This window comes from Porites lutea, chromosome 7 (assembly GCF_958299795.1).
Source record: "Porites lutea chromosome 7, jaPorLute2.1, whole genome shotgun sequence".
Classification (NCBI taxonomy): Eukaryota; Metazoa; Cnidaria; class Anthozoa; order Scleractinia; family Poritidae; genus Porites; species Porites lutea.
Genome location: NC_133207.1, coordinates 10,960,204 through 10,979,321, shown reverse-complemented (window position 1 = coordinate 10,979,321; position 19,118 = coordinate 10,960,204). Strand labels below are relative to the sequence as shown.

Below are 19,118 nucleotides of genomic sequence, written 5' to 3'. Positions count from 1 at the left end.
ATGATTTTCAGCAGACTATCCAGGTGTGAATGGGAAAAGGTGGCTGACCAAAGTTTGATTAGGGTTTTGAGTGGTTACCATTCATTAGGGTGATATTTAATTTCTCGCAGTTATAACGTTCAAATTCGGGCTTTATAATATTGATGCACCTGTTTGGTTAACTCATGATGTTAACTCAGTGTAGAGTCTGCTTGGTACAGGTTACACTTTAGTCATTAGGTCATTGAAAGTCAAATCACAACCCAAAGCTCTGAACTGTGCCTTGCAAGCCAGGAACATTAGGTTTAGATAGTACTGTATGAATAATAAAAGAATGGTTTATGAATACTAACCTTTGGATTGAGATCAAAGAAGGCATAATACTTGTATCTCAAAAGAAGAGTGGAAAATTCAGCAACTTCCTGTAACATGAAGGTAATTCACAAATTAATAACTCATTCAATAATAATAATAATAATAATAATAATAATAATAATAATTTCTTGATAGAAGCTGGGAACCTTCAGTGATTGATAACTTGGGCCAAAATTGCTGTTTCATTTGTTCTTGCACTATGCATATTTCTTATAGCATGTGATGAGGATTGCATAGATAGATAGATAGTTTAGTCACCTCAAAAACTTGAAGCCAAGAGCTGAATTGCGATAAGGTTTACAAATGCAATAATTTAGAACTGTACTAAATTACAACTAATTAAAGTGCTTCACAACTAAAAAAAGAAGATGATCCAACATAATTTACGATTTTAAAGCTGTCATAAAATCACAAATTCAAAGGCATGTGTCAAGTTCCTACATACAATAAATAAGAAACAAAATTGTATCTAGTTCTCAACTACCGTAAACATAACTTTAAAGAAAACTATTCTTGCATCTTTCAGTTTTACACTTTGGACGAATAAATGTTCTTTGTTCTTTCAGAGAGTAGCTTGGCTGGTATTTACTTGGAAGTAGCTTGTGGAGACTGTGAGATTGATTAGCACATATTTCATGGAACAACTTTGCTAAAATTGCCTCTCTTCTATCATACAGCGTTAAAAGTCCGGACAGCTCTAGAGCCTTCGCATATGATAGCTCAGGGTAAATAAAGTTCATAGTACGTTTTTGCAGTCTTTTGAGGTGTTCGCTTAGATAACTTGGTACAGCCCGATAAAAAACTGGGCTGCCGTACTCCAGAATAGAGCGAATGCATGTGATGTAAAATAGAACAAGCTCTCTTGTAGCAACATGCCATTTCTTTAAGCCATCTTAGAAAATAAAATGTTGTTGAGACCTTTCGAACTAGTTCTGACACATGGACATTCCACTTTAAATCACTGCTAATATTAAGTCCTAACAATTTCACACTGTTCACACTCTCTAGGGTCTGATGGTTAACCAAGATAGGGTCAAGTTCGGGTTTGTTCCTTATGAAGCTCATCCTGAGCTCTTTGCACTTAATTCCTTTCATTTAACTGAAATCTGTCATCCCTTGCTTGTATTGCGAGATTGTCTACCACTTGCTGAAGACAACTCTCTCGGCCTTTATCTATGACCTCATAGACTGTGGTATCATCCACACATTTCCACACATCTGCCTCTCCTGCATTCAAATCATTAATCATTATTAAGAAGAGCCACAGCCCTAGCTTTGTCCCCTTAGGAACACCGGCTGGAATGTACAGTCCTGTAACCGCACTCGGAGAAGCAATCCTGGGCCAGTTTAACTCTCTGTCTCCTATCCAATAGAAAGTCAGCAATCAAGCATAAGATGTGGTTTGGAATATTGTAATCTGTCATGAACAACATAATCCTCTGCAATCTTGGACAAGATAGGCGTAAGGGAAATGGGGCAAAGGTGCTTGTTGATGTCTTGGATAAGTCTTTGTTTGGGGACAGGGATGATATCTGCTCCTTTCCAAGATAAGGGGCAGCCAGCCTTCACAAAAGGAGATATTCATGATATCCATGATGGGTGGGGGTGGGTTCAAAAGGTCCGCGTTCTCCTTTAAGAGCCATCCGGAAATACTGTCCGGTCCTTGTGCCTTGGCTGGGTTAACAGAGCATGACTTTTTCAAGGCTCGAAATTGCGACTGATACGGTCGCCAACACGACTAACGTTTTCTCCTTGGTGACTAAAAATTCTGGTTTAGTTGCCACTTTGGCTACCAGATTTCTCTATGATTTAGATTTAAATTAAAAGAGTAAAGTTAAAACAAACATTTCATCTTATCTTGCTTTACTTTGTCATAAAAAATGTGCCAAATCGCATAAACAAAGCCAGTTCACCTCCAATTTATACCGACTTCTGTCCGCGATATTTTCAAACAATCAGATCTGATGGATCTCACCCTACTACAGGGCTTCTGATAGGTTGCGGAAGTCAAATTTCGCGGGATTTTCAGAGACAGATTTGCCGAAGTTTTTGAGGCTAAGTTTGTTAAAAAACAATTGGTAAAAAATGGCCAATTTCTTGCGAATTTTCTGGGCAAATGTCGCTAGAAATCAATCAATTTTGCACTGATTTGACGAGCGTGTTTAATGTTTTTAACAGAGTTCTAACAACAAAGAGCTCGACAAATGAACCAAAGGCAAAGCTTTCAACATCATGACTAGTGCCCAGTTTTTTGCAACATATTTTACGCCTGGTAGTTTTGGGACGTTGTTCACTCATTGTGGTGATGAAGTTTCCAGATAAATTTGCAAGTTTGCAGCAATTGAACAGCCCCAATAGCCGCCCGAGATAAGTTTCAAATATGTTGTATCGATATGTATTTGATAAGATTTCTAGCTAATTTCGCAGGTTTACCTGAATTTCGTGGCTCCGCGACCGCGCTGAATATCAGAAGCCCAGATACTATGAGCTGCGTCATTTACATTATACAACCTGGCGACTAAAAATTTGCATGTGGCAACTATATTTCTCAGGTTGGTCGCCAAAAGGAGACCTAAGGATTTTTTTAATTTCGAGCCCTGTTTTTAAGGACAGATAACTCTGATACTGGTGAGAAATCATCATTTACAGTTCTGCTCGAAGACAAAATAACATCCCCCCTAAATGGGTTGTGGGTGAGTGGTTCAAAATCCTCCACTGGAGCTAAGAAAGCTGTGTTGATGTGGTTCGCAAGATCCTCTGCTGATAGACCACAAGCACCTTCTAAGTGATGAATGGACTTGAAAAATGAAAAATTTAGGACCCTGAAATCTTATACCAAAAAGTCTTATAGTCGTTTGTGCAGGAAAAAAGTAGAAAGTATTTGAATTTCTGGTGTTATAGGAATGAACTTGATTTATCTTAAAAAACATTTCTTTGAATACAGAAGAGAGCAGGTCTATTTAATTTATAAGAATACACAAGAACGTTCGTAGTAGCATTGAGTCTCGCTTGCTTGGAGATGAGTTTTGTTGTCAAAGGCCCTGGTGCTGTTATACTACTTTTTCGTTTGGAATACAAAACGAGTGTTGTATGTCATAATGTATAAACTCAAAAAGTAAAAATCGCAAGGAGAGACAGGCTGCACATCTTAGCCTAAAACCGGTGTGAAACCTTTGAAAACCTTCTCCATTGAGGAGTATTACACTTAGAAAATTGAACGATGATTTTTATCGGTATCAGGGGCCCATGACTCTGTCAGTATAAATATACATAGCTTCCTTGTACCGGACCAAGATATGGCTTGGTACAGTATATGTTCAGCACAGGAAAACGAGTAAGTTTAACAGAACCTTATACAACACACAGTTAATTCAGTTCGCGCGTATTCCTGCTGAATTTGTTGTCTGTTTTATAAGATATCAATATTGCGTGAAAGTAATGACATTTTCCATAGCTGCTTAGTATCTTCTTTTAATATCTCTGTACAGTCTCAGAGTACAATGTTTAGAGTTGTACACAGCATGCATTTTAGATAGATAGATAGATAGGAAGATAGTAGATAGATAGACAGACAGACAGACAGACAGACAGACAGACAGACAGACAGATAGATAGATACACAGATAGATAGATAGGTAGGTAGGCAGGTAAGAACCTTAGTTTACAGCACGATAAAAAGATCAGCCTTGCTGGTGGGGTCGTGAATACAACAATTACAAGAAAAATAAGGAGTACTGAAAGCAAATGTACACTTAAAAATTAAAAACTGTTTAAGTTTTTTCTTGTATTACAGTATCACCGCGATAAAGCGTTTCATTTTCCTAGAAAATTTCACTTTCTCGTCAAAACAATCACTGACTTAGACAGACTCGGATTAGTTTACTTGAATTTAGTGTTTTGTACAGCGAACGGGGTTACATTCTTTGAAATTTATCTACAGTCTGCGGCCCACATCACCACTGATCCACAATTTATTTATTTATTTTATTTTCAAGTTCTTTTTAACCGATCCTTGATCCCTGATTTCTCGATCCTCGATCCTGATTTTCCAGTACACCTTGAAGTTTTGCTCATTAAGTTTCTTCTTTTTTTTTTTCAACCACTGAAGTGATCAGTTGTTCCAAAATAACCAACACTTTCAAGCGATAGAATTCTTGGACCAACGCGTTCTGGAAAAGCTCGATATGGGATTTCTATTAACTATGGACATGAAGTGCTGCAGGTAGAGTGTGCGGTTAGTCAAGTTCAAAGCTACCCATATAAACACATCCATGACACAATAGGGTGGATTTCCACTGATGCGTTTTTGGCTCCACACGTTAGCGCACGTAAATTTTAATCATGTAAATCAAATAGAGGTAAGACATAAAGTATTAAGATTAAACGTCAAATTAAGCGAGTTTCTACTTTTACGCTTACATAATTGTACGTGCGGCCTTTCATACATTGCCTTTATTTTATTTGCGAACGCAAATTTTACGCACATGCGCTCGTAAAATTACGTGACAGTGGATACTTCATATCTCAAGTATTTATGAAGTGCAACACAACTTCACATTGTAACAACTACGAAAATCTATCAATTAAATACATAAAACAAAGTGAATCTATTTAACTGTACATTTCCTGTAATTGCGACAATATTCTGAGAAACGTAATGCCTTAAAAAGCCACAAAATCCTGAGGATTTCCCCGCTATAATATTTTCTCATCCTTTCCTTTTTAAAGTGCCTGCATGTCGTACATAATTACACGAAAATCAAGAGCCTCCATTCGAGGAAAATTACGTCATTGCCAAACTTACATGCGTCATTTCAGTCATCGCCAAAAATAAACTGCATTCTCATCACGAGACTCATTTCCATACAATGAAAGTCGTCCCGATTCTTATCCCCTGTTTCCACGGTCTTCGCTAGGAACGCGGGGCCTACAAACTAGGTCCCACCAACGAAAAAAAAAAAACGACTGCATTTTAAGAGTCTCGCTCTGCTCTAGCAAGCTCGAGTAATAAACTTTCCAACTTGAAAAAAAAAAAAAAAACTTGTAAATTTCCGATAATTTCAGTATTTGCAAACTTATAATATACGATCAGTGTGAGCATCAAATGGCTTCTTGGAAATAATTTAAATAATAAATTTATTGTATAAAAATAATAATAATAATAAAATAATAATAATAATAATAATAATAATACAGCAATTTATTGTATAACACAGCAAGCATTTATACCTGAGCCATAAGAGACTTTGATGAATCTAGCCATCTGATGGAGAGAAAAAGAAAATATCAGAGACAATTTAACACCAAGTCTACAAGATGTAATCCAGTGCTGGTTAGTAATGTCTGCTAAGCAGTGTCAATATCCTTGTTCTGGGCCCGCAATGGACTCAATAAATTATGGGAAATGCATTTTGAATTTTCCACTAAGTTGACTGGCAAATCCACAATGGCCTTTTTTGTTAGGCCAATCACGCTGCATACTCAAATCCTGATACCCAGGTGGGGGCCGAGAATAAGGATTTTGGTGCTGTTTCGTAGATGGACTTAACAAGAAGCTTAGTTTTTAACAAGAAGCTTAGTTTTGTCTGCTGTTCAGGCTACGTAACACCAAGTCTTAATAAAAGAACAAAGTGACATCAACAGTATATATTACATGTAACTACCTGCAAGAATGATAACAATGACAACATTTAGGTATTGATGCATCACTTGTTGTAACCATTCAACTATCTTAATAAAAACGAGCCTATATATTACTCTGTACATGTAAGTACATACAATGTGTTAGACTTCGAAAATTCTTCGGAAATTGTCTAACATGTTGTAGAACATAAATTGCCTAAAAACCCTCACCAAAGAGTCACCAAGCAAAATTTCAATTTTACATATTTGAGATCAATATGAGAGAATTGCAGAGTGAGTATTTCAAAATCACAAGACAAGAGCACCCCGCAATAAACTTTGCAGAGTAGAGTCAAACTTTGATCTGGACTTGTTTCCCTGGTCAAAAAAGTGAAGTGATTAAAAGTTCATTAATCCTTCCAAATGTGTGTTTAAAACACTGTTTTAATATGTTTTGCTTCCAAAAATGTTTACATCATATAATATTTACATCTTCGATTATCTGGACTATTTACTCAAGTCCTAATGAGTCCAGATAATCAAGGTTTGACTGTATTTGTTCATAAATTTCATTTACACGTGAACAGCAGTAAGTAACAATGCATTTGAAATATGCAGAGATGTAAACTATTGTTGTCACAAATATATGAAACTTGGAGACCATACCCCTGAATAATGAGAGGCTCTCACTTGTAAACACGTAATTTCTGACAAAAAATTAGCAAATTGTAGCCCTTATTTACTGCCTTATAAGTTATCAATAATCTTATCTTGAAACTCAAAGGTCATCTAAAACCGCCGTTAATCTCAAAAATCTCAAATTAAAAAAAAATCTATCCAGCAGTTTCAAAATTATTTGCTTATCTGTTTAAGTAGACCAAAATGTTAACAGAACTGCTAACAAGAGTGCCTTGATACATGCTAATCAAATCCTTCTTAAATTTCTAGCAATCAGCTAAAGCTATCTCCATGATCTTTCACACTTGTTTATAAGAAGAATGAAACTACTATGAGGTGAAATATTGTATTTCAAAAGTGTTTGTTTTCTAAAGATAACTAGCAAACATCAAGAGTGTCCAGTCTCTACAGTATTTCTAACCATAAAATCTTCATCCCAAAATATCGCGATAATGTTCTCCTTACAGATTTCACTCAAACTTCACAAACATCAGGGTGGCTATTGGAGGAAAAAGCTCAAGTGAACAATTTTGGAAGAAAAAAATCCCACTGTTGAGATACAGCTGCAAGTAAAATAGGTAATGGCATCATTTTGTTCCTATTACAACTCTGATGTCATTGTAACCCTGACCACAACACAATTTTCATTTTTATCTAATACAGCTGTAGAGATAATTTTTCCAAATCTTTGTTGATGGCAATGTGGATTATGCCCAAACTTGGGAGGTGCTGACCCTGAAAAATCCCATTGAGCCACCTTAACAGAGGATGTCCTAAGACTAACTTGAACCTGATAATACAACAGGCTCTTGAAATATGCAGATAAATGTTTCTACGGCCAACTTTTAAGGCACACCATCTTTTACTTCCTGCTTTTCGTAATTCACAGACAATTTGTCCACACTTTCCTGTGGCCCTGGGACGAGCACGATGGCGAGGCTAATGTGGGTCAACTTCTTTGCAAAAACAAAAACAAACATGGGTAATTTGCCGCTGAGTTGCTGGAAAACGATAGAAATTTTCAAAATAGTAAGATTTCAAAGCTTATTCTTTACCAGTAAGCAAAAGGGATATCTGTTGCAAACAACAAAATTGTGGGAAAAGCTGGTCGTAATTACAGAAGAAAGGAAAAAAGCGATGAAGCCAAAAGAAGAAGTATGCTCTTGAACTTTCTTAGCTTGAAAAGGGTAAAGTGTGTTAAAACGAAAATATTTTGTTTCCTTTTAATTATGTTACTTCTTAGTATGCTATTTTACTCTTGTGTATATCTGTGAAAGATTCTGTGTTTGAGTCCTTGTTGAGTGAAATGTGCATATGTCTTTCTTTATGGGACTGAATATTTTGATAAATAATGTAGGCTAAATGCAAGCTTATGTATAAATAAACTTATACCATTTTAGTCATCTTCATTTAAACCGATTTAACTTCCTTACAGTGCAAGGAACTGGCCCATCATCTTATTATTATTTTTTTAAACACACAAGATCTTGCATTTGCTTCATTAACAAAAAGTCATTTAAAATGAAGGTTTCAGGTTAACTTGGAGGCTTTCGACACTCCAGTGAAAGTTATGGCTTAAAAAAGTTTTAACCATCACTGAAAAGAAAATTGAAATGGCTTCAAGGTGTTACCTTGTTAAAGGATTTTGAAAACATCTACTGACTTTTATTGAACTCACTCACCGGCCACTATTTTGGTCAATTTCTGGTTAGGCTTGTTGTTTTCTCAGTGATGAAGAGTTGATCTTCCTTTTGCTGTTTGAAACAATGATTTCTCAAGCCTGTAAGTAAGTTTTCAGACCTACAAAACCTTTCAACATTTCAAATTTCCTTTTTTTTCGGCAACTCAGCCACAGTTTTCTCATGTTTGTTTATATTCTTGGTGAGAAGTGTCCCGCATGGGCCTTACTTTCACACAAATACAAGGACTCGCCGAATACGAAACTCCCCTACTATCTGGATGCTTGAAACAGGCTAGTGTTCTACTTGCCAGAGTTGAATTGTCCACTGGTCCCTGCAAGTTTTCACATGGAGTAAAGCAAGGGAAGCATGGAGAAAAGGACAGGTTTTGGTTGTTGCTCTCAAACTGAGCAAAAACCAAAGAAAGTAGCTCTGAAGTATATTTGAGTTCACACGCCAAAATTCAGGCTATTAAAGACCAGTTGCGCTCTCAGCTGTATTCCCCTGGGTTGTAACAGTATGCATTGTGCAATCTACCCTGTAGCTGACCTGCACACAAAATGTTTACTAACTGATGAGATCTGACCAGTAAAAAACTCAAGAAATCAGTGCCTGTAGCTAGAACGGTGTAGATCAATAAACTCCTTGCATCTTAACCTACAAAATACGCTCGTGATGCAATATTTGTTGAAGCAATTGGTGAGCCACTCGATAAAACAAAAGTGCATGATTGATGAAAATGGATCCAACTAATATATAATTGATTATCTACAAATTGTACATACCCTTTGTTCACTACAGCCTTTTCTGTAAATGTTTTGGGCTTGAATAAAGAGGCAACTGCTTCCTGAGAAGGTGCCACGGGGCTACAAGCTAACGAAGTTGTTTCGATCGTTCCACACGGGCTGTTCGAAGTGAAAGGCGATAAAGATCCAGGTGTGGAGGAACCAACACTGCCGTTCGGTGAAGCGTAACCGTGCCTTGGAAGTGAATTATAATTCGGCACATTTAAACTGTCCTTGCTTCCTCTAGTTTTGTCGTCGCTGTTAGCCGATAAATTGTCGTCCGAGCTGGAGGAGAGTGAATGTCTCTTCTTTGATTTACCACGAACAGTTTTTCGCTCTTCTTTTCTTGATCCCTCGAACGGTTTGAGCAGAGATAGTTCCTCGGGATGTCTAATTCCCAATTCGGCACAAAGTTCTTGCACGGCGTGGAAAACAGGCTTAGAAAAGTCCAGAGAAACTTCCACAAACTGCAAGTCGGGTAACTGAACACGAACCTTTTTATGAGTTGGAGTAAACTGAAGTTTAGCGTCGCCTTGCACACCGATTGTGTCTAAAGTTAAGCGGGGTTTCACAAGCCACAGTCGTTTTTGGGGCCACCACAATCCATGATCAGACCAATCAGCCGCTATGTCTACAAGAATAAATAAAAGGTCTGCTAAAAAAAATGATTACACTTATGTACAAGGATATGACAAAGAAAAGTAAGCTAAATTAATTTGATCGCGATGGGTTTAACACAGCGTTACGTAGACGCTATTGCTTTTAAATTCCAACACACAGGACGTTAACAAATACTTCGAATGTCAGCAGGATCAACAACTCTTAACACAAAACTAAACGTCACGGAACAGGTTTTTCTCTTCTACACATTTTAATGGCACCACACCCGCGCAAAAGTCGACAGGCTTGAATCACACAGAGCAGCAGACTTACCTAGTCCTTCAACAAGGTCCAACATGAGCTTTCCGATGTGAGTTTCTCCATTGACTTCTACAGACTTCTCAGTGCTCAAATTAGTAATGTAAACAGACAAACTCCAATTCGACTTCTTACCAAGGTTGCTCATTTCTTAAATTCACTTATTCTTCAGTATGCAAGGTGAGAATGATTTCAAACACAGTGTACTGTCGAACGAGCAAATGAACACACACAAGCTCCCAATGACGAGAGATTCTTCACGGCCTCTACGACCAAAATAACAATTGTCAATCACTTCCGGCCCTAAGCGTTTCCTCCGTGTAATTTTTAGCCGAAGAACATGATACAATATATTGAATGGGAAAACACAGTTTTCGCGAATTCGTCGGAATAAAAATACACAGCGTTTTGGATCAATGCAAAGTTCGTGACCTTCAAATTGTCGATTCCATTTCCTCGGACGGTATATGGTCACGTGAATTCAACGAAAAAAGAACGAAATCTTTTTCGGGAATATTCGGTAATCTTCGTATTACATATTACAATCTTCGTAAAATTCGAGCGTGGGGTCTGATGACCACGCCAACATTCTTATTATTCCAAAGTCCTTTTAGGGATTGGTATTTTAAAAACCTTCTTTGATCCGGATGTGACGCCCAGATGGCTGCATATGTTTATAGCATGCTTTTCTTCTTAATAAGTGTTTTACACGTTCCAGTGATTTATGGGATCCCGGGTTCATGAGCAGAAAGCATGCAGTCGCGTGCCGTTGTATGAGGGAGCTTCATAAACCTTGACGGCGACGGCATCGAAAAGCAATAGGTTTTAATGATGAGCAAAGCAGCAAATCGGGATCAGTCACCGTTGCTGAGCAACTATTAATTCTCACCAAATTCTTACGATTTTTTTTTACTTCTGAGAATTGATTTTTTTTAAAATTGATCATTATTAACTATATTAACCGGACCTGCATTAAGCAGTCACTTTATTATGAAATAGCCTGTGTACAGACGCCCCCATTCCCTCAGAAAAGATCCATCTCTCTCCTCAATGTTTTTTTTAGGGGAGGGGGCGGCTCAGTATACGGGCTACCTCTGAAGCGGCCACTTTCAAGTCCCGGAAATTATTTCACTTAATTAATGTAAAACTGACCTTTATAAAGCGGTCACCTCTTCATTCGTTCAAATTTTAATTTATTAATCACCCGTGTAGAAGGATCTATAGTCGGTTATAAGCGTGTACTTGATCAGTAGTGTTGAATAAGACGTAAATACGCGTAAAATATTTTGTGGTGCTAAATTGTTTGTGATATCGTGCATGTTATATGAGAAAAGCAACTGATTTGAAATTGAGCATGTTTAGAGGTAGAATATTAGAGGACAAAAGATATGGAATCGTGTGAGCTGTATAACGGCTGTATAACGGACATCAAAAGAAGTGCACGCGTTTGCAGCAAAAATAATTGGTTACCATGAGTCTTGGCCGCTTGTCCCCAAGCGACTGCACCATATGACAAATGAGCGGTCGAGGTCACCTTTTTCGTGATCCCAACGCGTTACTTTTTATTGTCAAGATAGAAGTGCAATAGATACACTGAGGATGACATTCACTCGTGTTATTATTCTCTTTCTTTAGGCACCAGAAGAAGTAGAAACACGTTGAGGTTAACTTGTGGTAATGTGGATACTATTATCATTCGTAGCAAATTTTTCTTTCTTTTCATTGGCCAAGAGCCCACCATGTGGCCTGCAATTGACGGGCAAATATTAATGTTGTTTTTTGCTTCGGCATTAAATTGATTTACTCGCAACTAACAAATCATGATATTTTGTTCAACCTCGTCCGATAATTGTTAAATAATTTTAGCCTGAAATCGGCGGAAAATAAGAATATTCAGCCTAGGCCGGAAAAAGAACATTCTCATATAAAAAGTAAGAAGATAAGAAAAGAAAAAGCAAAGTGTGCACTTCTGAGTTTAGCCTGTTCCAAGCGTTCAGATAGTGGAGAGCGGTGCGAAGTAAAGATAGCGATGAAAAGTTTATTTCTTCGCACCACTCCCCACTATCTGAACGCCTGGAACAGGCTATTCTGAGTTGCGACTTCCCCATTTTGAGTTCTTACAGAGTCCTCACTTTCGACTTTCGACTTCCCACGTCCGCACGAGTTTCCACTTCCGACTTCCACATGAGTGTTAACTTCCGACTTCTGAGATCTGCCTTTCGACTTCTGAGTTTTGTGTAAAGGAATTGAGAAGCCTAACTCAAGCCTTCCACAAACGTACCTCAGCCTTGTCGAAGTTTCACTTTCAGTGTGTTTATTGAACTGTTTCAGTGGACTTAAAAACGTTATTCTACGTCAAGAATTGACGGGGTCTTGAACTTTTCCCTTACTGTTACTTTGGGTAGAAGAAAATATTATTTTTGAGGCACGAAAATTGATTAAAATACCAAAAGCTCATTGGTCACGTTTAGAGAGTCGAAAGACTGTCAGTACACAGAACTACGACGTCGGCCGGAAGTGGCGGCCTGTGTAGGTAAGTCATAATTTAGCCTGTCCGAGGGGCTCAGATATTGGAGAGTGGCCGGAAATGGAGAGTGGATGATAAAAAAAGGACTGAGAGAGGAAGAGGGAGAGTGGAGTAGGTCTGTAGTCTCCCCTCGTTCTATTTTTCGCCCGCGCTCTGCTATTTGAAAGCTTACATACTTAGAAAAATTTCACTCCCTTTAGTTTCTCTCCCTTCCTTTGGCAATGTCTTGGTAGCTGCGTAACTTTGTAATCACATCTCAGCATTGCAGAGGGAAAGAAAAGTGTATGGTTGTTTCAAAGATTTTTGTCGAGGATTGTACGTCATGATAGGTCCCAGCCCGCGAATCTTTCTAGTCTGAGTGGGAATATGAAATGGGGTGTAACCCTCCTAGATGTCGCTGAAATAATAAACACTACCCATTGCCATTTCCAGTCCGACATGGAGGGTACAATATAACTCCTACGTGTAAAGTAAGTCATTGCTATTCTTTCCTGGTGTGACTGAGACGGGGCACATGGGTCATTTTGTGTTTGTTTTACGCGAGCCTAACGAAAAAAATGAACAAAATTTTCAAGGAAAAAATAAAACAATTGCTGGGTAAATAAGCTATTGACTAACAGCAGGTAAATTTTAAGACAGTAAAGCAAACAAGCAAGCAAGCAAGTACTGAAAGTTCTCGTTGTTCTTATTTTCCTCTTTGTACGAGTGTAATTATTTTACAGTTCAATGTTTAAAGGCTGCTTCTAGACAAGGCACAACTCAAATGCTAACCACAGCTGCGACTCTATTTATTTGCTCATATCCAGACTTTAGAAGGTAACGAAACTGTGGGTTTTCAGAAAGCCCAGCATCTTTTAGTTGTTCTGCTTCGAACAAACTCTCCAAAGAAGGCATAAATTCTTCCAGCTCTATACCTAGAAACAAGCGACACTGGTAACAGTTAGCAAAAATAATAATAAACAATAAAATAAGTAAAATAATAATCATGATGATGATCATAATAATAATAATAATAATAATAATAGTAATAATAAACAATGATTCCACACTAAATAATAATTACGAGAAGAATTTTTAAAAGCTATTCGATATGAATTCTTATCAACTATATAAAAAAAAAAAAGATCCTTATTAGTGGTGGATCAAAGCAAAGACAGCAAACGAACAAACAACTCAACGAGCAATTGAAATGCAAGAATGAAACGATTTTAGCAATCAAATGAAACCAACAGAAACCTGTTATTCGTACTATTTGGTTGCAAGTCATCAGTTGCTTGTTCGCGCTACTTATTTTAAAGCCAGGAAAGAACTAGTATTAGTAGGGCCCGTTTTCGGTGGAACTGGCCGGGGTACCCCTGGGTAGGCGAAGAATCTCCCTTATAAGAGCAAATCTCCAGTTTCGTACTAGAGGCTATCGCGATACTCATTAAGTACATTCAAACCTACTCAAAACGGACACTGAGTGGACCATGGACAGTGTCCGTATTAAGCGAGTCGTCCTTCTGTTCAAATTTTAAAAATTGTCATAAACGCTTCACAATGACATCGGCAGTAAGCCGCCACCATAAAATAACGTACCTTGATTATAAGCAAGTTCAACAGTTCTGAAGAAAACAGTATTCCTGGCAGTCAATAAAGGATCTTTAGCCGGAAAGGAGCCCCAACTGTAGACAAAAACATAAACAGTTATGTTTACCATTTAGATTAGAAACATTCATATAAACCAATTACCCACAAAAACTTCAGCCGAGATTGCGACTGAGAGTCAAATGAAAGTAGAAAATAACTGTGGATATATAAAAGATATCAAAGGACAGAAAGGTTAAATAAGCCATTTTCAGTGACAAGTCCACAAAATGAGGTGATTGGCTTAAATTCCTCAGATAATTCTCCAGCGACCGTTGACCAATTTGCTGATAGCAATACAACTGACGCCAGTTGTACAAAGACCGACACTAAACACTCGGGCGGCCTCTATCAAAGAGAAACTTATAATTAAATTGTCCATTACTTTCTCCATTTTCAATTCCTTTTCTGTATTCATATATGTGCACTCTAATTTCTTCACTTTTGACACTGATGACATGAAGTCGACGAAACAAACCTCATGCGACTTCTTTAAATTAACTTTTCCTTTTAAAGACCAGTTTGGTTGTTAAAAAGTCACTTGTTGTCGAAAACAACTATAACTGGACAATCACTCATCTTACTCGTCTCTAAGAAGAGCTTTGCACCAGATGTGAAGCTTGAGCGCTGCAGTATCCATGCCATAACGGCCACTCTGTTGAAAACATTACAATCAAAACACTGATGAAAACCAGGAACGTCTAGTTTTAAGTACTTATAAGTTAACCAGCTCTCATTTTATACGAAAAAAAAATTACTGTAAGTAAAAGAAGATGTATCTACCGTGGTGGCTAGATGAAGAATATCCAGAGCTCTTTTGAAATCGTATTCATTGGCTCCTGGGTTTTGTTCTCCAATATGTAGCTGCGATTATCATTAAAGCAAACATACATGTTAGAAGAAGTTACCCTCATTTAAGACATGAAACGGTATTAAACAGTAGTGAGTTTGTCAGTTCCAACGTTCGACGGGACCAAAAGAATAACGCACCCACGAAAGTTTGTTCTCTAAGCGCAGCTATTCGAGACCTTTCGATCCTACGACGAGGACGACTACCAAGACGACTGTATTTGATTTGACGTGTTTTTTAAAAATATAGAAACCCAGGAAAGGTTAATTTTCCGCTTTTTTACCAGAAAAATTTGCGCGTTTCTTTTTACTGAAGGATGTTAAGCCCTGTCCTGATCGCAAAGTGATAAAACTTCTAACATTTGATTATTTGTTCCCGCCACTAAAACATTAGTGGGCTTGACGCAACAGTACGGTAGAAAGAGGAATACGGCCAAACCGCTGTGTGTGACAAATGTGAAAGAGCTATTACTTGCGCGTTTTTTTGTGATCTGCACTCAGCACTACTCCTTTTTATCAGCTATGTAGGTATGTGCCGCCCCATTGGGTAGGGTTTTTGCGCCGTTTTGGTCTGCAAAGGGGTATACACTTTGCCCATTTTGGTCTGGAATCAGGTATAGTTTTTGAGGGAACCACGGGTCGGAGTGTATGAACGTATTTATCGTTTCAATTCCAAGTGGGTAAGAAAGAAGGAGAAATTTGTGAATTCGAAATGGATTTGAAGAATTTTTTTGTTCGTGCAATAATCTAAGTAATGATAACATTATTTCTGCCGAAAGGCCAGGTCTGAAAACGGTATGGATTTTAGCGGTCTAGTCTGAAAACGGGTGTGGAAAATTACATTTTTTGGTCTGAAGTAGGGTCAGGATTTGGAGACCGGGCGGCCCTTTCCACCAAGAATTCCCAGGAGTACCCCATCGGGCATTACTGTGTTCTGGTCTTTTACTAAAAATTCTGTTTCAAGGAAGGGGAAGTTTGTTCTTTCCTCTGGTGTCCTATAGAGCGTTTCCACTCACTTGGCCAGCATCTCTGCAAACTTCTTGGAACAAAAGAAAGCGTTTACATAAGAAAGGAATTCAACTCCCACTACACAGGATTGGTTTGGAACACCAACATGACCGCCGTGACCTCTCTTCTGTTGCACTTTTTAATACCTATATCGCACTTTGTAATAACACTTGTCGTACTTTGTAATAACACTTGTCGCACTTTGTAATAACACTTGTCGCACTCTGTAATAACACTTGTCGCACCTTGTGATACACTTCAAAATATGGTCGGAGGACAAGTAAACCCAATAAATAATAAGTATCATCATCGATATCAACAACAGCAACAATTATAATAATAACAATAACAGTAATAATTGTTAATTGTTATTATTATTGTGGATGTTTCATGACGATTATTATTCATATAAGGGCCACTCATAAAACGGCCACCACAATAACACAAAATAATCTACTATTTATTTCCCGACCATCTAGGCATTAATTTGACACAATGAAGTAATTTGATGTCATTATGAAGTTATGTTGTTGAATTTGTTGGTAAAATCCAATTCCGTAATTTTTCCTTCGAAGCGAAAAATACTCAAATAGTAAGGTGTCTGACAAAATCAAGAAGTTGGCAAACACATTTGATTATCGTAAACAATGACGTCATTCATTGTTAAAGAAGGATCTGGAACCTTTTCATGGCCTACCCACAGATGTCAAGTTAATACTCGTTTTCGTGACCTATAGGATGGCTTTTCAGATTCTGCCGCGTATTTACGTCTCCTGTGGCGGGGTAGCAGGAAATGTCAGCGTTAAAAATATACTCATAAGAATGTTTGGGCCTTCAACTGGTGTCGTGTTTGAATTACGGCGAATAATCTCCAATCAAAAATGGGCGAATGCTTGAATGGTACTGCGTTGGTTTATCATCACCGACATATCTTGGCGAAACAAGTAACATACTTCAAAGCTCTAAGCAAAGACACCTCAATATTTAGCTAGAGAAAAAGAACGTGTGGCAGCAAAAGGCAAAAAATGCTTAGTTACAACTTACATAGAAGATGAAACTTGAGCATAAACGTTCGAGCCTGAGATCTTTTGTTAGTATCATTGTACTTAAGATTTGCTTTTCGTGTTTGGATTTTTTACTTTTGGTTATCTTAGCTGGGCCACACTTTGCGATGTCGCATTTTCTGATTATTATGAATCTATTTCGTTTCATGTTGGCTCTAGCGCATTCAAAATTTCCACAAAATTTTAGCAGTCACCGTGGCACAATGACGTGGGCAAATGATATGCAATAGTGCGATAATAACAGGAATAAGAATGGTGATGATGATGATGATTGTCTGATGATGATAATGATTTTGGCACCGTGTTGTGCTCGATGTTTCTGTTCTTTTTTGATCCTATGAAATATTATGATAGTGCTTAATCATGGCAATAAACACTAAAATCTCGTTATATCTCTGGTCATGTCCTCGCAGGTAATGAAACCGGATTTCTTCGTTGCCCCTGCTACTACTAAAGCAGTCAAGGACACCTTACCTTTATGGAAAACCCGTTTTTACGGATAGCAGCTAAATTCCAATACAAAATCCCATCATTGCGGACTCTAGCTGTTATGGACACTATCTCATGGTCCCGATGTCGTCCGCATAGAAATAGTTGTACTTTCCTACGAAGACCTTGAAGCCGGAAGGACGCAGTTGATGTGAGTACTTTCCTCCACCCCCACTTGAGAAATTGGTGCTGAAAACCGTTCAGTGGAATGTTGGTATTAAAATTATTATTATTACTGTTGTTGTTGTTCTTGTTTCTTGTTGTCGCCGACGATGATACTTGTCCTCCGACCATATTTTTCAAGTTTATTACAAAGTTCGAAAGGTGTTATTACTAAGTGCGACGGCTCTTTTATTACAAAGTGCAACAGGTATCACAAAGTGCGACAATTTTAGTACAAAGTGCGACAGAACAACGTCAGGTGAAAACGCTCTATCGCTTAAGTTCATTATTCTCGCTAAAACCTTTAGTAGTCCCAGGTAAAATAACGACGACTATCGCGTTTTCCTGCCAAAATGTTGCTAGTTCACGCGGGTGCACTAATCTAAAGGTCTCTAATGTTAATCTGACCACATTTTGGAAAAAGATCAATTTAGTACCTTCAATAATTCAATAAACCACTGGTTCTAAATATAGGTTCTTCAGCCAGGAGTAATATGTAACTCTTTGTGAGCACAATGAAGACCGCCGCGGTACATATTTTAAACGGCCATGTAAAGTGTGACGCAGGTTCGTGAACCGCAAAGCCCGTGAAAACTGTGAAAAAGGTGTCCAAAGTTGCTATTTGTTTCAAGTAAGTTGTTTTAATCATTAGTCGCGCTAGGCCAAAACCTGAATTTATACGGGTCGCACAATACTTGAAGTGGAATAAACTTTAGTGGATGTGAGCGGCGAAGGGTCCATACTGCACGTAGGCCGGAGCCTACTGTTAAAATGATCTTTATAATATTTTGGATGGTTTTGATATCAGGATAGCATGTCAGTCAATCTGTCGGTTAGTGAGTAGGTATAAATATAGAAAATGACTGCATTCTAAATTTGGACGATACAAACAGAACCAGCGAGATTTTACCTCAATAAGATGAGTAGGAGAAAGAGGGGCCATGCAGTCAACATCCATACCAGCTTGCTAAAGGAAATAAAACAACTCAGTTTTAAAAAAGACAAGTTACTTTTCCTTACTGTCTATGATCTATGAATTTAAAAGCTGTCCCTAGGCGATAACTTTTTGAATAAAAAATTACATTAATCAAAAAATGAAAGTTTGTAATTTAAAACGTTTAGTATAAAGTGCCAATTCCTTGAGGCTGCACTGCTTGGTTTGATTGTTGAGGCTAATGATGCCCTGGCGTAAGGCCGGACGTCCTTTTAGCTCATTACAGCAAGGTGAATTATTGCATATTAATTGAACATCAATGAAGGAGGCTATGGTATCCGTCCAAGGTCCCTGCTATACATGTTAAGTACTGTTTAATAGACGAGCAGGAGTGTATTATCAGATTTAAAAACTCAAGGCTTC

General features: G+C 37.9%; 2 protein-coding genes across 2 annotated transcripts in view; both read right to left on the bottom strand.

Annotated features, from left to right (window-relative positions):
* Positions 1–10,494, bottom strand: part of LOC140944855 (fermitin family homolog 2-like) — a 20,670-nt gene extending 10,176 nt beyond the window's left edge. The window contains exons 1-4 of the mRNA XM_073393956.1: positions 10,052–10,494; positions 9,119–9,749; positions 5,584–5,617; positions 333–401 (exon numbers count right to left, since the gene is read on the bottom strand). Of these exons, the coding sequence (XP_073250057.1) occupies positions 333–401; positions 5,584–5,617; positions 9,119–9,749; positions 10,052–10,184 (867 nt within the window). The 5' untranslated portion in view covers positions 10,185–10,494. The remainder of the gene's footprint in view (positions 1–332; positions 402–5,583; positions 5,618–9,118; positions 9,750–10,051) is intronic.
* A 2,733-nt stretch (positions 10,495–13,227) lies between these two features.
* LOC140942790 (nuclear pore complex protein Nup133-like) overlaps positions 13,228–19,118 on the bottom strand; it is a 44,941-nt gene continuing 39,050 nt past the window's right edge. The window contains exons 34-38 of the mRNA XM_073391790.1: positions 18,672–18,728; positions 14,973–15,053; positions 14,774–14,844; positions 14,142–14,227; positions 13,228–13,477 (exon numbers count right to left, since the gene is read on the bottom strand). Coding sequence (XP_073247891.1) covers positions 13,323–13,477; positions 14,142–14,227; positions 14,774–14,844; positions 14,973–15,053; positions 18,672–18,728 — 450 coding nt within the window. The 3' untranslated portion in view covers positions 13,228–13,322. The remainder of the gene's footprint in view (positions 13,478–14,141; positions 14,228–14,773; positions 14,845–14,972; positions 15,054–18,671; positions 18,729–19,118) is intronic.